The 12500-nt window shown below is 39.9% G+C and overlaps 2 protein-coding genes across 3 annotated transcripts in view; one reads left to right on the forward strand and one right to left on the reverse strand.

The window, feature by feature from the left end:
• Positions 1-421, reverse strand: part of LOC138014576 (FERRY endosomal RAB5 effector complex subunit 3-like) — a 21797-nt gene extending 21376 nt beyond the window's left edge. For both annotated transcript variants that reach the window (XM_068861686.1, XM_068861685.1), the window contains exon 1: positions 43-421. In XM_068861686.1, the coding sequence (XP_068717787.1) occupies positions 43-226 (184 nt within the window). In that variant the 5' untranslated portion in view covers positions 227-421. The remainder of the gene's footprint in view (positions 1-42) is intronic.
• A 90-nt stretch (positions 422-511) lies between these two features.
• Positions 512-7161, forward strand: LOC138060332 (ER membrane protein complex subunit 6-like). Its single transcript, XM_068906084.1, has 6 exons — positions 512-554; positions 2135-2195; positions 3173-3275; positions 4495-4587; positions 5011-5030; positions 5870-7161. Exons 1-6 carry the CDS (start codon positions 530-532, stop codon positions 5898-5900), a joined length of 333 nt encoding a protein of 110 aa, XP_068762185.1. The 5' UTR covers positions 512-529; the 3' UTR covers positions 5901-7161.
• The last annotated feature ends 5339 nt before the right edge of the window (positions 7162-12500 follow it).

Here is a 12500-nt window from a genome sequence, read left to right on the forward strand (position 1 = left end):
CCTCTTCCACCCAAATTCCTCTTTGCTTTAATTCAGACTTACCTGATTCAAGGTAACATGGAAGACTGTGATATGTTATCAACCTTTGCACGAATTCCCTTGCGGATATCTTAAGAGGAATTGGTATTGATACTGTGAGTCTCTGCTGCTTCCCGTTGTCCTTGAAGTCGAAGACAAAATCGCGTTTTTGATCCTCATAACCCGAGCCAAGTAAGTCATCAACCATTTTCTGCTTAGCAATTTTATCAAAGAAACACGCGAAAAATAGATTTCTATGTTTCAATTCTCTCCTATTTGAAAGATGAAAAGGCACTACCTCCCCTAAACACACCAAAATCCTTTTTTAGCCCAAATCGCGCAAAATTGGGCCCTGCAAGAGACACGAGAGTGTCCCGGCAAGAGACATTCTACCATTCTACAGTCCTCCATGACAGACGATCAGTGAGGGGGCTGGTTACAAGTTATTGACCCAGTCACCCGCAGGTGACAGTTGCGGTAGCTAGTTGGTGTACGGGTCACGAAAACCAAGATGGCGGAAGCAGAACATGTACCCGGTAAAGTTGAAACTTGTTAACATGTTCCTTCATTTTAGCCGACTTTACCTCAATCATTTTACTTAAAATCATTGACTTAAGACTTTCCGTGTTTTTGGGTTGTTTCATCTGGGTTATGAGCCCGTTTGACTTTGTTTATAAAGAGCAAAATATCTAAATTTATTATTCCAAGTAGTCTGGATAACACAAGCGTTACCAATATTTTTTAAAAACACAACCACACTTTTGAATTTAAGGAACATGTTTCGATGTTTCAAACATCATCTTCAGATATAGTGAGTGTAGAATCATTGTATTGATAGTTATATATATATATATTATCTTGTAAAATTTTTTATGGTACAGTCACTATATATGGCTGAAGATGATGTTTGAAACATCAAAACATGTTCCTTATACTCAAAAGAGTGGTTGTATTTTTAAAAATTTATTATATAAACACGGAGTGTTTTGAAAACAAAGACTCCTAAGACCCCGAAAACTCTGAAACTAATAAAGTACCCCAGAACCTTCAATTCGGCTAAGTCTAGGTCTAACAACCAACTTTAGGCCTAGTTAGGCCTAGGTTAGCCAAACTGACGGTTTGGGGGTACTTTATTCAGTTCCGAATTTTCGGGGTCTTAGGGGTATTAGGGTCTTTGTTTTCAAGACACCTTATAAACACCAATGAAATACCAAGTGAGCTTTCACACAAAAGCACGATATCTTGGCAGGTTAGGATAGCTTGTTATTTTCAGACGTGAAAAGATCACTCTTGCTATGGTTATATATAAAAATTGGGCCTTTCATGAAATGATTTTAATAGTATTTCATTGGTGTTTATATAATAAATACATGTAGAATATTAAATGGCCGCTTGGAGATATGAAATTTCTCTTTTCGTGTTGAAAAATGTTTCCCTCGTTTGCTGTGCCTACTGGTGTAATATTTTTCAACACTCGAAGAGAAATTTCTTATCTCCGCGTGGCCATGTAATATCCTCTATTTATTTCAAAGACGAGTTCACGCTCTTGAGTGGATCATGGGTAATCAGGGCAAGATGGAGAGGATTTCAAAGGTTTGTGTAGAAGTTCAAAACAATGAAAAGTATTCATGATATGCAACTTTGGGGTTTTTTATTTTTTCAAAACAGAAGATATTCGCTCAAAGGTGTGGCCGCGGCAGAATAAAGTTGGAGAGAATGGCTATTGTAGAATTTATTTTATTAAACAAGGTTTCTGCCATACATTTCCTGTAATTCCAAAGGCAAAAATTACAGAGAATGTATGGAGACAAAAAAGCAATATTTAGGAATTCCAAAGAATAGATACCAACTCCAGTTCATCTCAGTAGTGAACTTGAACTTAATAATATTTGTTTGGGTTATAAAGGTGAACGTCTAGAAAAGTAGAGTCATGGACAGTTTATTTTGCTTTGAATTTTCATGCAAGCCTTTGAATTTCCCACCATGAACTTTGCCCTGATTACCCATGATGCACTCAAGAGCTTGAACTGGTCTGTTAACCTTTGAGGTACATACATGTATGTAATTCTTTGTAAGTAAAGTGCACTTTTTTGAAATCCTTGCCATTATTTCTTAGGAAAGGATGAAGCGTTCAGTCCATTTTCAATTATGGCTAATAATAGTATCATTGACTTCTGGTAAGTTAAGCGTCATTATAATAATCCCTCATTATGGTAACTCTAGCAAAAGTGTTATTATTTATAAATGTTGGTTTTTAATGAGAGGGGAAAACTGGAGTACCCAGAGGAAAACCTCTCGGAAATACACATTTCATACAGAACCAATAAACTCAACAATGCCATGCTCTTCCTCTTAATATTCTTATTATGAAAATGCTGTATACATGTACTTGTTAATTTATGGTGGCAGTTAAGTGATGAGGTGTATATTCTTGATTTTCACCCACCTGACATTAGGCTGCCATGATTGTTGGTTGACAGTAAAATTTCTTTATGCAGAATTTGGATAATAATAAAGTTTAGTTCCCAGCAGAGAGATACATGTAGGTTATTGTTCTTGCCATCCAACATGGCCGCCATGATGTCATATGCAAACCAGTGATATATTAGAATACCAAGAGATTACAGTGGGGTGAATTTCTAACTGGTCTAACTGGACATGCATTGTGCACAACCTTTCAGCCATCCAACCTTTGTCAGATAAAAAGTAATCAGAACTAATAACTAAAAAAATATCACTTTTTATCTGAAGAAGGCTGAACGGCCAAAACGTTAGAAGTTAACCTCAATGCCTTCTTTTGGTATTGTTACTCTATAAATTTACTGGTGGAACTGCATCCTCTTGGATCCCTCTGCTGGGTAGCCTTGTAGCTAGGCGGATTCTCCTTGGACTCGTCAAGCATGGGAGAGGAATCCGTTAAAAGCCCAAAGAGTATCTATGTAGAAGGCTATCTGCTGGGACTTGTAACCTCAGTCTTTGAGTGCATGTTCCCTCGCAGATTACTACAGTATGTTAATCACTGGTGTACATGTATGCAATTTTGTGTTTCTAATATTATGATTGCACAAAATTCGTAGCATTGGATTGGTGAAATTTTAGATACATGTAGCCAGGTTTTTCAACATTATATCGTTTTATTAACTTTTAATTTTAGTCGTACATCACTAGCATCTATGGCAGGAATTTCAGCAGGAATTCTTGGACTTACAGCTCTTAAAGGCTTCATCTTTTATTTTGTGGCTTCTCTCTTTATGTCTGTAAGTAGAAGACCAATTTTTGTATAGTATAACTCAAGGATAAGCAAACAACCTAACATGTTCTGAGCTAGGTGGCATTGTAAACAAGTTTGCTTTTGAAACTCAGTGCGTTGATCAGGGTCATTCGCTTATTCAAAGCATGCAGCAATTCCCAAAATGATGCAATAATAATAATTATTTTATTGTGATCTCTCTTTTGACTGATAATTGCGAACAAATGCTGCCTCGTTTGCAAATTATTTTCAAATTGTTTTATCATGGCTTAGGAAAAACATTTTGGTTGTTGTCAGATTTTCATGTTGCCTACCCATTTATTTGTCAACTGACTGAAAATATTGCAAAGGTAAAAAAGGTAAAAGGTAAAGTAACTTTATTTAACAGCGTTAGTTCCTTCAGCTACGAGGCTGGTATCAATGGAAGCTGATGGTGCGCCCTTAACCCCCCTCCCTCTGTCAGTGCTCTGTTTTAGGGGTATTTAAAGCTATAGCTACACGGATCAGAGAAAAGTCAAAACAGACGTGTAAGTCACCGAGGATCGAACCAGGGACCTCTCGCTCCGAAACCCGCGCACTAGCCAACTGGGCTACGACTGCTCCTACTGAGCTACGACTGCTCCTTATAATTATGTATATCTGAAGCGAGCCTAAAACAGCTCTGATAATGAACCTAGCTGTGACTCAAGATAAAACATTATTGTTGAAACAGTTATGTATTTATTATTATATTATATTAAAGACGCCATCTGCTGTAAACAGTGGAAATAACTTGTCACCAAACATTAAGCAATAACTCCACGTCATCTTGTTTTGTTTTTCAATCAACTTAAACTTGCAATGTCCAAAAAATGATGCTCTGTAAGGAGGCAATATTTGAGAAAAGGTAGAATGATTCAGAAAACTGAGAAAAAAACTGAGATTAGTGAACATTAGGTTGTACTCTTGTGTCCCTTGTGTTCATGTCAAATAAGGACCTGCAAATGAATTCGCAGGGAGCCCTGTTGGGTCACACAAGGCTAATGGAACTAACATTCCTCTACACTGTATGTGTAATTTTTTTTTTAAACTATGACGGTATGGAGAATTTTGTCTATCAGCTCATGAAAAGATAGAAGTTACGCATTAAGAAAACCTTCAAAATGGTTCCAATAATGGCTCACACCCCAACAGGGGAGCCTGATATAACTAAATAACACATGTAGCTTCACATTTTGTTTTTTTAGATTCTTATTTGTTTGAAAGCAGGGACAGAATGGAGAAAGTTTTTCTTCTCTTGGTGGGACTTAAGTACTTCTGGAATATTTGGTGGAATATTTGTATCCTTTCAATTAAACACTATTATTATTTTGTCGTGTTGCGTGAAGTATGGTGTCACTAATCCTTGTTTACTGCTACTACAATGTAGTTCATTAATTTGTCTTTTTATTTTTGTTATCTCTGATGTTACCCTGAAGAACAGTCGATTGTGAGGCTCTCTTTTTTTTGCCAGTGGCATTTTTCTGTTTAAATGTTTTCCGTGAAATGGTTGTTTTAATTCACTAAAAAAAGTTATAATTTGAAACCAGACATTGTTTGACAGCCAACTGAGCTAGCTGTTGAGCTTCTTTGCCATGCAGCTTTTCTTTGAAACCAGACATGCAGAGTACTTTGTGATAATCACATTATTTCAGAAAGCATGTCTTTAAACTCATTTATTTTGTCCACTACCTTTTCCTTAACTGTTGCTCTTACACCAATAGACATACTTACTATTTTGGACGTATCCTTTCTTTGTATAGTACAAATATATCTTATGTGTTCAATAAATTTAACAATGAGCTGAGTAACCCTTACATTAAAAATTTCCAGGATTTCATGGTACTATAGTTGTTTTGTACTTGCCCTCAATATTATTGAGTGTTATACTGTTACCAAGGAATTTGCCTCATTGAAAAATGTCTTTGTGTCATTGCAGACCAGGTCTAACACACCATTGACGTTTAATGTGCGCAACTAATATAACTCACATTTAGTATTTAAATCAAGCTCAATTAAGAGCAGTCTGTATCATGGATGTTCCCTTCTAGAAGTTCTTTCCCATTGTGTGATGATTCCTCTGGTTTACCCAGGTGAGTAAGTCGGCCTTAGAGGGTATCAGACCAGGAGTGGTCAAGCAAGGTTGCTCAGGGCATCCAGACTGGAAGGGCTGAATGATAATGATGACGATGTAGATTCACTGAAGGGAAAAGGACTGTTGTCCTGTTGTCATGGTAACCACTGTATAAAGTTACAGTTAGCCTTGCTAAAGAAGGTACACCTCACATTTCTTAAAACTGCTAATTTCATTGGATCCATGTAGGATTCGACTGTATTCTTTGTAGGGCTAGGAACTAACATTTCTGTTGTGTAATGGTAAGCCTAACATTGGAGAACCACTCCAAGTGACCTTTTTTGATTTTTATTTTTTTTATGAAAATTAGTCTTCATGCAAACTTTGGACACCTTTTGTGCAAAACGACGATGGACAAATTGTGCTTCCAAAATTTTTCATGAGTACAGCCTTTCTTTTTGTAACAAGTATCTTGTTAAAGATCTGATTATTTCTTTAACATCATGCAGTTTCTTGTATGGAATGGTCCATGTGTACTGACATACAGCAAGACCTTGAGATAGATGCAAGTGCACATTAGATGAAATGGTACAGAGAAAAACGTTTCTATCATGTGGATTCAAGTTCTTTCCAAAAACAAGTCAAGATAGAATAGTAAAATTATTGGTCGCACATCATTTAACTCGCGACCTCAGATGGACATTATCCTTTGCTTGATGATGAAGGGCTTTCAGCGTAAGCATGTCATGAATCCAGATAATTATTTCCAGAAGCGCCCTTAATTAGATGCGGGTGGATTTCAATAAGTGTCATAAAGTGCCCTCTTTCTATTCTCCCCAACTTCAACATCACTCCAACGTAGCCTGCGTAGCAAGCCTTCCTGTTCGAACAAAGATTTCCGCAAGCTAGCCGCATGAAAGTCTCTTGTCCCAACTTTCGCACAGCCAATTTGCAAAAAATCGTTTGGGAGCAGGAACACTTGATATGCAGGCTATTCTGACTTGTCTCGGAATACAGAGAATTGATGTCACAAAGTGTTGCCCCCCCCCCCCCCCCCCAACTCAAATGCTGCAGCTCAAGTGAGGCAAGTAAGGATAAACAGCTTTATTTAATTCTCAACCTCGGATAATGCATTTCGCTTGCTCTGATTGGTTCACTCAAGCTCGGTTATCAGCTCATATACCTTAGTTTGACCTTATATGGTAAATGATTGCGCTAAGCGTTTCTCTCTGCTGAATAAAGCCATAAAAGAAAAAAAAACTTTTTTGTAGCAATTTTGGATCAAGTTCGACGTTTAGAAGTACGCGAAAAGGCAAAAAATGTTTTTGTGATGAGCCTACGTCTGTCTGACCACAAGGTATTACACAACATCGCATATTCATCAAGTTTTTTTCGATTTCGCTCGGATTTTCTCTGTCTTTTCGCTTGTATTTCGTACTTCCAAATCTTTGGAGTTTAAAGAATTTAATAAAACAATTATTCCATTGGCGCTTGTTGGATATGAGACTGGTTATAGCCAACTCATATCCAACGCGCTCATGGGATAATCGTTAGATATTCACCCTGGACTCATAATAATAATGCTAAACTTTACCCTTACTTATTGTTGGAAATAGGTACACTGTAGCAAAGGCTTAGACTTAAAGGGGTACTTTGTGTTGGATGTCAAAATTTGGCGTGTATCTGTGCATTTTCTGAACACAAGTTCATATATCGGTATTGCATGTGTAAAAAGTCTTTGTCTGGTAGACATTGTTGCCAGGTTATCCTGTTTCTATTAAAATTATCTTAACCAAAAAAACATGAAAGGATATCTTGTTTGGACGATAGTGAAAAAACATTTGCAGGTATATCTGCAAAATAATTTATTGACATAAAACAAATCAGTGTTCACTTCTAAGTCAGTTCTTTTTTCAAAAAAATTTAAACTACCGGTACCCCTCCACACACCCTGCTAGCAGAGTCTTTCTTAACTCGACGAGAAAGAAAGGACTCTGCAGAAATCGTGTTAAGTCTTTATTGAGTATGCGCAAGCCGTTGCTTGGAGACAGTTCAAACCCAGGTCAAGTCTCGATCGCAGTCAAAGATGCCATGTTGATTTTCGTACTGAAGGCTCGATTTTGACCTTCGCCTTGTGAAAAATATGATGCGTGCGTTGCCTAAACCGGTTTGACTGGAGTGACTAGCCCAGAAACTTGGGCTGCGGCGACTTATAAGACTTGACACGATTTCTGCAGGGCCTCTCTTTCTTGCCGTGTGGTGAGTTTTAGAGAGGCTCTGTTCGCAGGGTGCCCTTTACACTTACCATTGACCAATGAAAGTCTTGCTTTCTAAAAGTGGTCAAAGAAATCTCGATTGGGGCTATATTTACACGGTACCGGAAGAATTTTCTACTGGTTGTAAATTCGTGCATTTAGGGGTTCCGTTCACAACCACGCTAAACGCACGAAAATTTAGACGCCTCCTCGTTCAAAAATTTAAACGCCAAAATCGGGGTCGAATTTTTGGCCGGTACGGTCGAAAATTTAACCCGCGCGCTGTGAACACCTTGACCATCTAAATTTTTGCATGGCAAAGGCGTGGCTGCATGAATGCGTGGTAATAACTCGTAAAATAACTCTCTGCGCATGAACAGATGGTAAAACCACTGACAAAGGTTAAACTCTAATCCGGCTCGTCAGTTCCGTGTGAACAGGGCGAATATATTGCATGGTTCCGTGCGAACAAAATGTACGGTCATATTTTTCAACCGGTAGAAAATTCGTCCGGTACCGTGTGAATGTAGCCTGGATGGATTTTTTCTTAAAGTAGCACCAAATTAGTTTCAAAAGCCAGCGAACTTCACACCATCTTTTGTATCTGACCAAACTACAACCTCAGCAGTTTAATCCAAGTCCTTGCAGATTTTAGGAAATTCTGCCAAACGCCACTATGATGTTGTTACAAGAATATTATTCGTTTAGTCATATGTAAAATGTCAACTAGACGGTTATTTAATATCAGTATCATTTTGCTGAGGATTGATCACTGTTTCAACTACATCGATATCGTTTCTCGTTTCCTCTTTTGCAGTAAGTTTTATCCTTTCATCTTAATACTTGAATCGACGGTCATACTATTGTATCACAGTGTAACTTAAAATGGAAAAGTGCGCATATAAGGACATAAATCTGGACCAAGGACGTACCCCATCTCTGTACTTGGTCATATGATTAGATAGAGATCTATCTTTTCCATACTGTTATCGTTAGTCTTGTTGTATCTGGTATGGACGTAGAAATCAATAAATACCTCTTAATAACCGAGTTCGAGGTCCGTACTGTAAGTTACGGACCGGGTTTTTTTCCGTTCGCGCTTGGGCCATAAATCAACAGGAAAATCAAAGATCCGTAACTTACAGTACGGACCGTGAAAACGAGGTTAGTAAGATATTTATTAAATCTCTGAGGTACAGAGGCACGCGGGAAAGGGAACTATTTGAAGTCACGCGGAAAGTTCAACTGCCACAGAGATTGCAGCGTCAAAATCGGAAAAACTAATAAATCTCATCGGCTTCAGTTTTGAAATGGTTGGCAGCATGATTCAAACAGTTTATGTAACATAAACGAGAAAAAAAAACTTGCTAGAGAATGTTCTATCGAAATTTCAAATTTTGCGTGCCGCACTATAGAATACGGCCCGCTGATTAAGCTAATTATCGCGCGCGCACTATCTGCGAGATACCAGTGTAATAAGTAAATAAACGAGTTTAGTAGTGTGAGTATAATTTTCCATGACTGTCAATGACCCACATCCAAATTCTCTGACTCTTCAGGACTGGGAATTAAATGACGAAACCACCATTTCAAGACGGCCTCGAGTGTCCTAGCAATTGGCCAGTGCAAACCACGTCCCCAGGCGAGAATGTTCTGTTTTCAGTTTAAGCAACACACTTGCGGTAGTTGGGGAGGTGAAGATTCGCCCTAGTCACAAGGCGGCCATATTGTCCCGGGAGACCAAGAAAGCTTTGTTTTACCACACCAAGCCTCACCCCCATGGTTTCCACTGGGAGGCTTGGCGTGGCAAAACAAAGCTTTTTTGATCTCCCGGGACAATATGGCCGCCGTGTGACAAGGGCGAATGACCTGAGCGGGTCGAAATCGCTTGGGGCCAAAATTGATACTAGCGCATCAACCCAGTAAATTTACTTTAGTTTCCGTTTTCTTATATTATGGCCCATTTTAGGCCTCGCCAAACTACCATCATTCGGTTTGGTTGAGGCCCAAGGAGTTTTGACGTGTTTACCTTCACTTGGATGAAAGTTGTAAATGAATGAGAGAAGTGTCCTCACACTTAGATGGACAATGTAAGTAGCTGTCTCTTAAGTAGACACTTGAAAATTTCAAGGTGGCTCAATTGGATTAGAAGCCATGATGTCTGCGATGCCGATTCAATGCTCTACCAACCGGAGCTATGAAACCACACAGATGACATCCGGTCAATTTGTTGAGCTCGTTTGTTTCCGTGAAGGGCTCGCTAAATGAAATGATTGTATATTTGACGTTCTGGTCATAGAAGAATGAGACAAGTAATCCTCACATGACTTTCATTGTTGTAACTTCAAATACAAAGTTACTTTCTATTAGAATTCAGTTTACGACCTAGGAGTGTCGATTTTTGAGAAACGAGAATGCATTCGGATTTGCTACGTCTTGTATCACGGTCAAGATTCCATGCTATCTGGGCGATTTCAGTTGGCACTTGCAATAGCTTAAAAATATTTTATCCCCGGCAGTCGAAAACAGTCGAGGAGTTTAGGAAAGATAAGAGTGCCACGCAACTGATTATCTCTAAGGGCGTCAGGAATTGCAGTAAGTCGCTATTTTCCCGACGTATACAAAAGGGTTGTGTGGTTCGAACCCAGTTGCCAGTCCCCAGATTTTCACAAAACCTTAGTAAATAAAAACTCTATTTAAAATCATTGGGAACAGCCGCAGATGTGGACCTGCTATACCCACCACCCATACACTCACGAAGGACAGCCACAACACCGGAAACTTCATCCCCTACTCTTCTAGAATAGTGTGTGGGTTCTTTAACGTCCCACAGGGAACTTATGAACATCAAAGATATTTGTGACACGGGGCCTACTACTTTATAGTCCTTGTCTGAGAAGACTTGAAGGTCTAACCATTTTTGTAGATGTTATTACCAAGGCAGCACTTTCTCCGCAGTTATTTTAAGACCCTGGGTGTTGGTCCGGCCGGACACCAAATGCATCCTCCTGGTTTCTATTACCAGGCCGGATAGTAGTTGGTAATTTGTCTCATCCTCTTTAGTCACCACGTTCCTATCCCAAGGCACCGAGAAATCAACAAACGTCCACTCCCTGAGCCACTCCCCATAATAACGTCAGTAACGTCTGGAATATTCCTTCGCATCTTCTGTGTTGGCTCGACATTCCAATCCTGCGACACCCTCACCTCATCCGGAACCTCGTGATACCACACTTCAGCACACTTCTCACCATGCTTCCGGAAAAAGCTCCCAGTACACTCTCAAACCCATCCGACCATGCCTCCTCCCATACTCCCTCTGCACCAAACCACAATCTTGGACAAAACTCTTGGGAAAAATTCTAGCTTAAGCATCATTTGCTATGCACTTACAAAGTATATTGGTCCCCCCCCCCCCCTCCCCCCAAACCAATGTTGACAATGTGATGCAAAATATACTATGCAAGCCTTTGCCCGTTTTTTAGCCAACATTGGAATGGGGGGAAGGGGTTAAGTGGAAAGAAACCACTCGCCACACGCCCAACCGACCCCACCTCCTTACCACGCACTCTACACTTTGGGTCTACATCCTCCTTCTCAAACCTGGCGCTGCCCGAAAAAACTTGTTGACAAAGCCTTTTCCCCAGCAGCAACTGAAACATACCCCTTGGTTCTCTTCCTCAAACACCCTTACTACCACGACCTCTCATCACCTACAAGGTTGCTGCCTAACGTTCGCCCGCTCGCCTGGGGCGCCTTATTTGCGAGCGCGGGCGACCAAATTTCCGAAAAAGTAGCCCGAACGGGCGCCTTATATACTTGATTAATCCTCACTCACATGTAAATATGATCCCAGCTGGAATTAATTAATTCTGGGCTCTTGAAAAAATGACTCGGGCTACTAACTATTAACGTTGGAAGCCCGAAGGGCTCCCGCACAATTTTCTTAGGCAGCAGCCTTGACCTACCTCACTGACATCCCTCAGAAACTTCCCATGTAACATCTTCCGAAACCTCTCTTTCCTTGCTTCTGGTACTCTTCAACATCCAGTCATCACTCGCCTTGACATATCCGAAAAGAACAAGTTCCTCCTCCTTCACACAATCATACACACTGATCAATCCTCTCCCGCCATCCTTTCTCTTGAGGTACAACCTCCCTACACTCCCCTTCTTATGAAACGCCCTAAACATCGTCAACCTCTTCCTCGTCTTCACATCCATCGCCCTCAGTTCCCGATCAATCCAACTCAAAACCCCTGTATAGCTGTACTGTACCTCAAGCAAATGCATTTATAATGATGATGATGATGATGATGATGATATGATGATGAGTGTCAGGTGTATTTGGCTTAGCGCTGGGGCAATACTGAATTAACGGGGACCGTCTGCATGCACAGAAATCAAATCATATCAAATCATAGGTTGGTTTTTGAGGAGAGGGAAAACCGGCCAGAATACCGTTAGAAAACCCTTCGGAGCATAGTAGAAAGCCAACAAATTCAAGCCCTTTGTTATGACGCCGAGTCTGGGGATCAGACCCGCGGGCCATACTAGTGGCAGATGAGTGCTCTCACGCCACTGTGCCATCCCTGCTCCAAGGAAGAGGGAAAAGTGAAAATTGGATAAAAATGGAGAGTAATTTTTAGAAAGAAATGGTATTAAAACAACATGAGAAATATATTTTTCGCAAACGTGCGTGGAAAGATTCTAAAAACGTTCAATTTACGTCTAAAGGTGATTTCCAATGAGCGCTGTTTGGTATAATGCATCTTGCGGTAACAAGTGAATCACGCATTCACAACACTGGTATCCCATCGAAGGATATTAATGTGAAACCTCATACCGGAACAGGTTTCTCATACAGCGGCGAGTACCAATTATG

The sequence above is a fragment of the Montipora capricornis genome, chromosome 8 (genome assembly GCF_036669925.1).
Source record: "Montipora capricornis isolate CH-2021 chromosome 8, ASM3666992v2, whole genome shotgun sequence".
NCBI classification, from domain to species: domain Eukaryota; kingdom Metazoa; phylum Cnidaria; class Anthozoa; order Scleractinia; family Acroporidae; genus Montipora; species Montipora capricornis.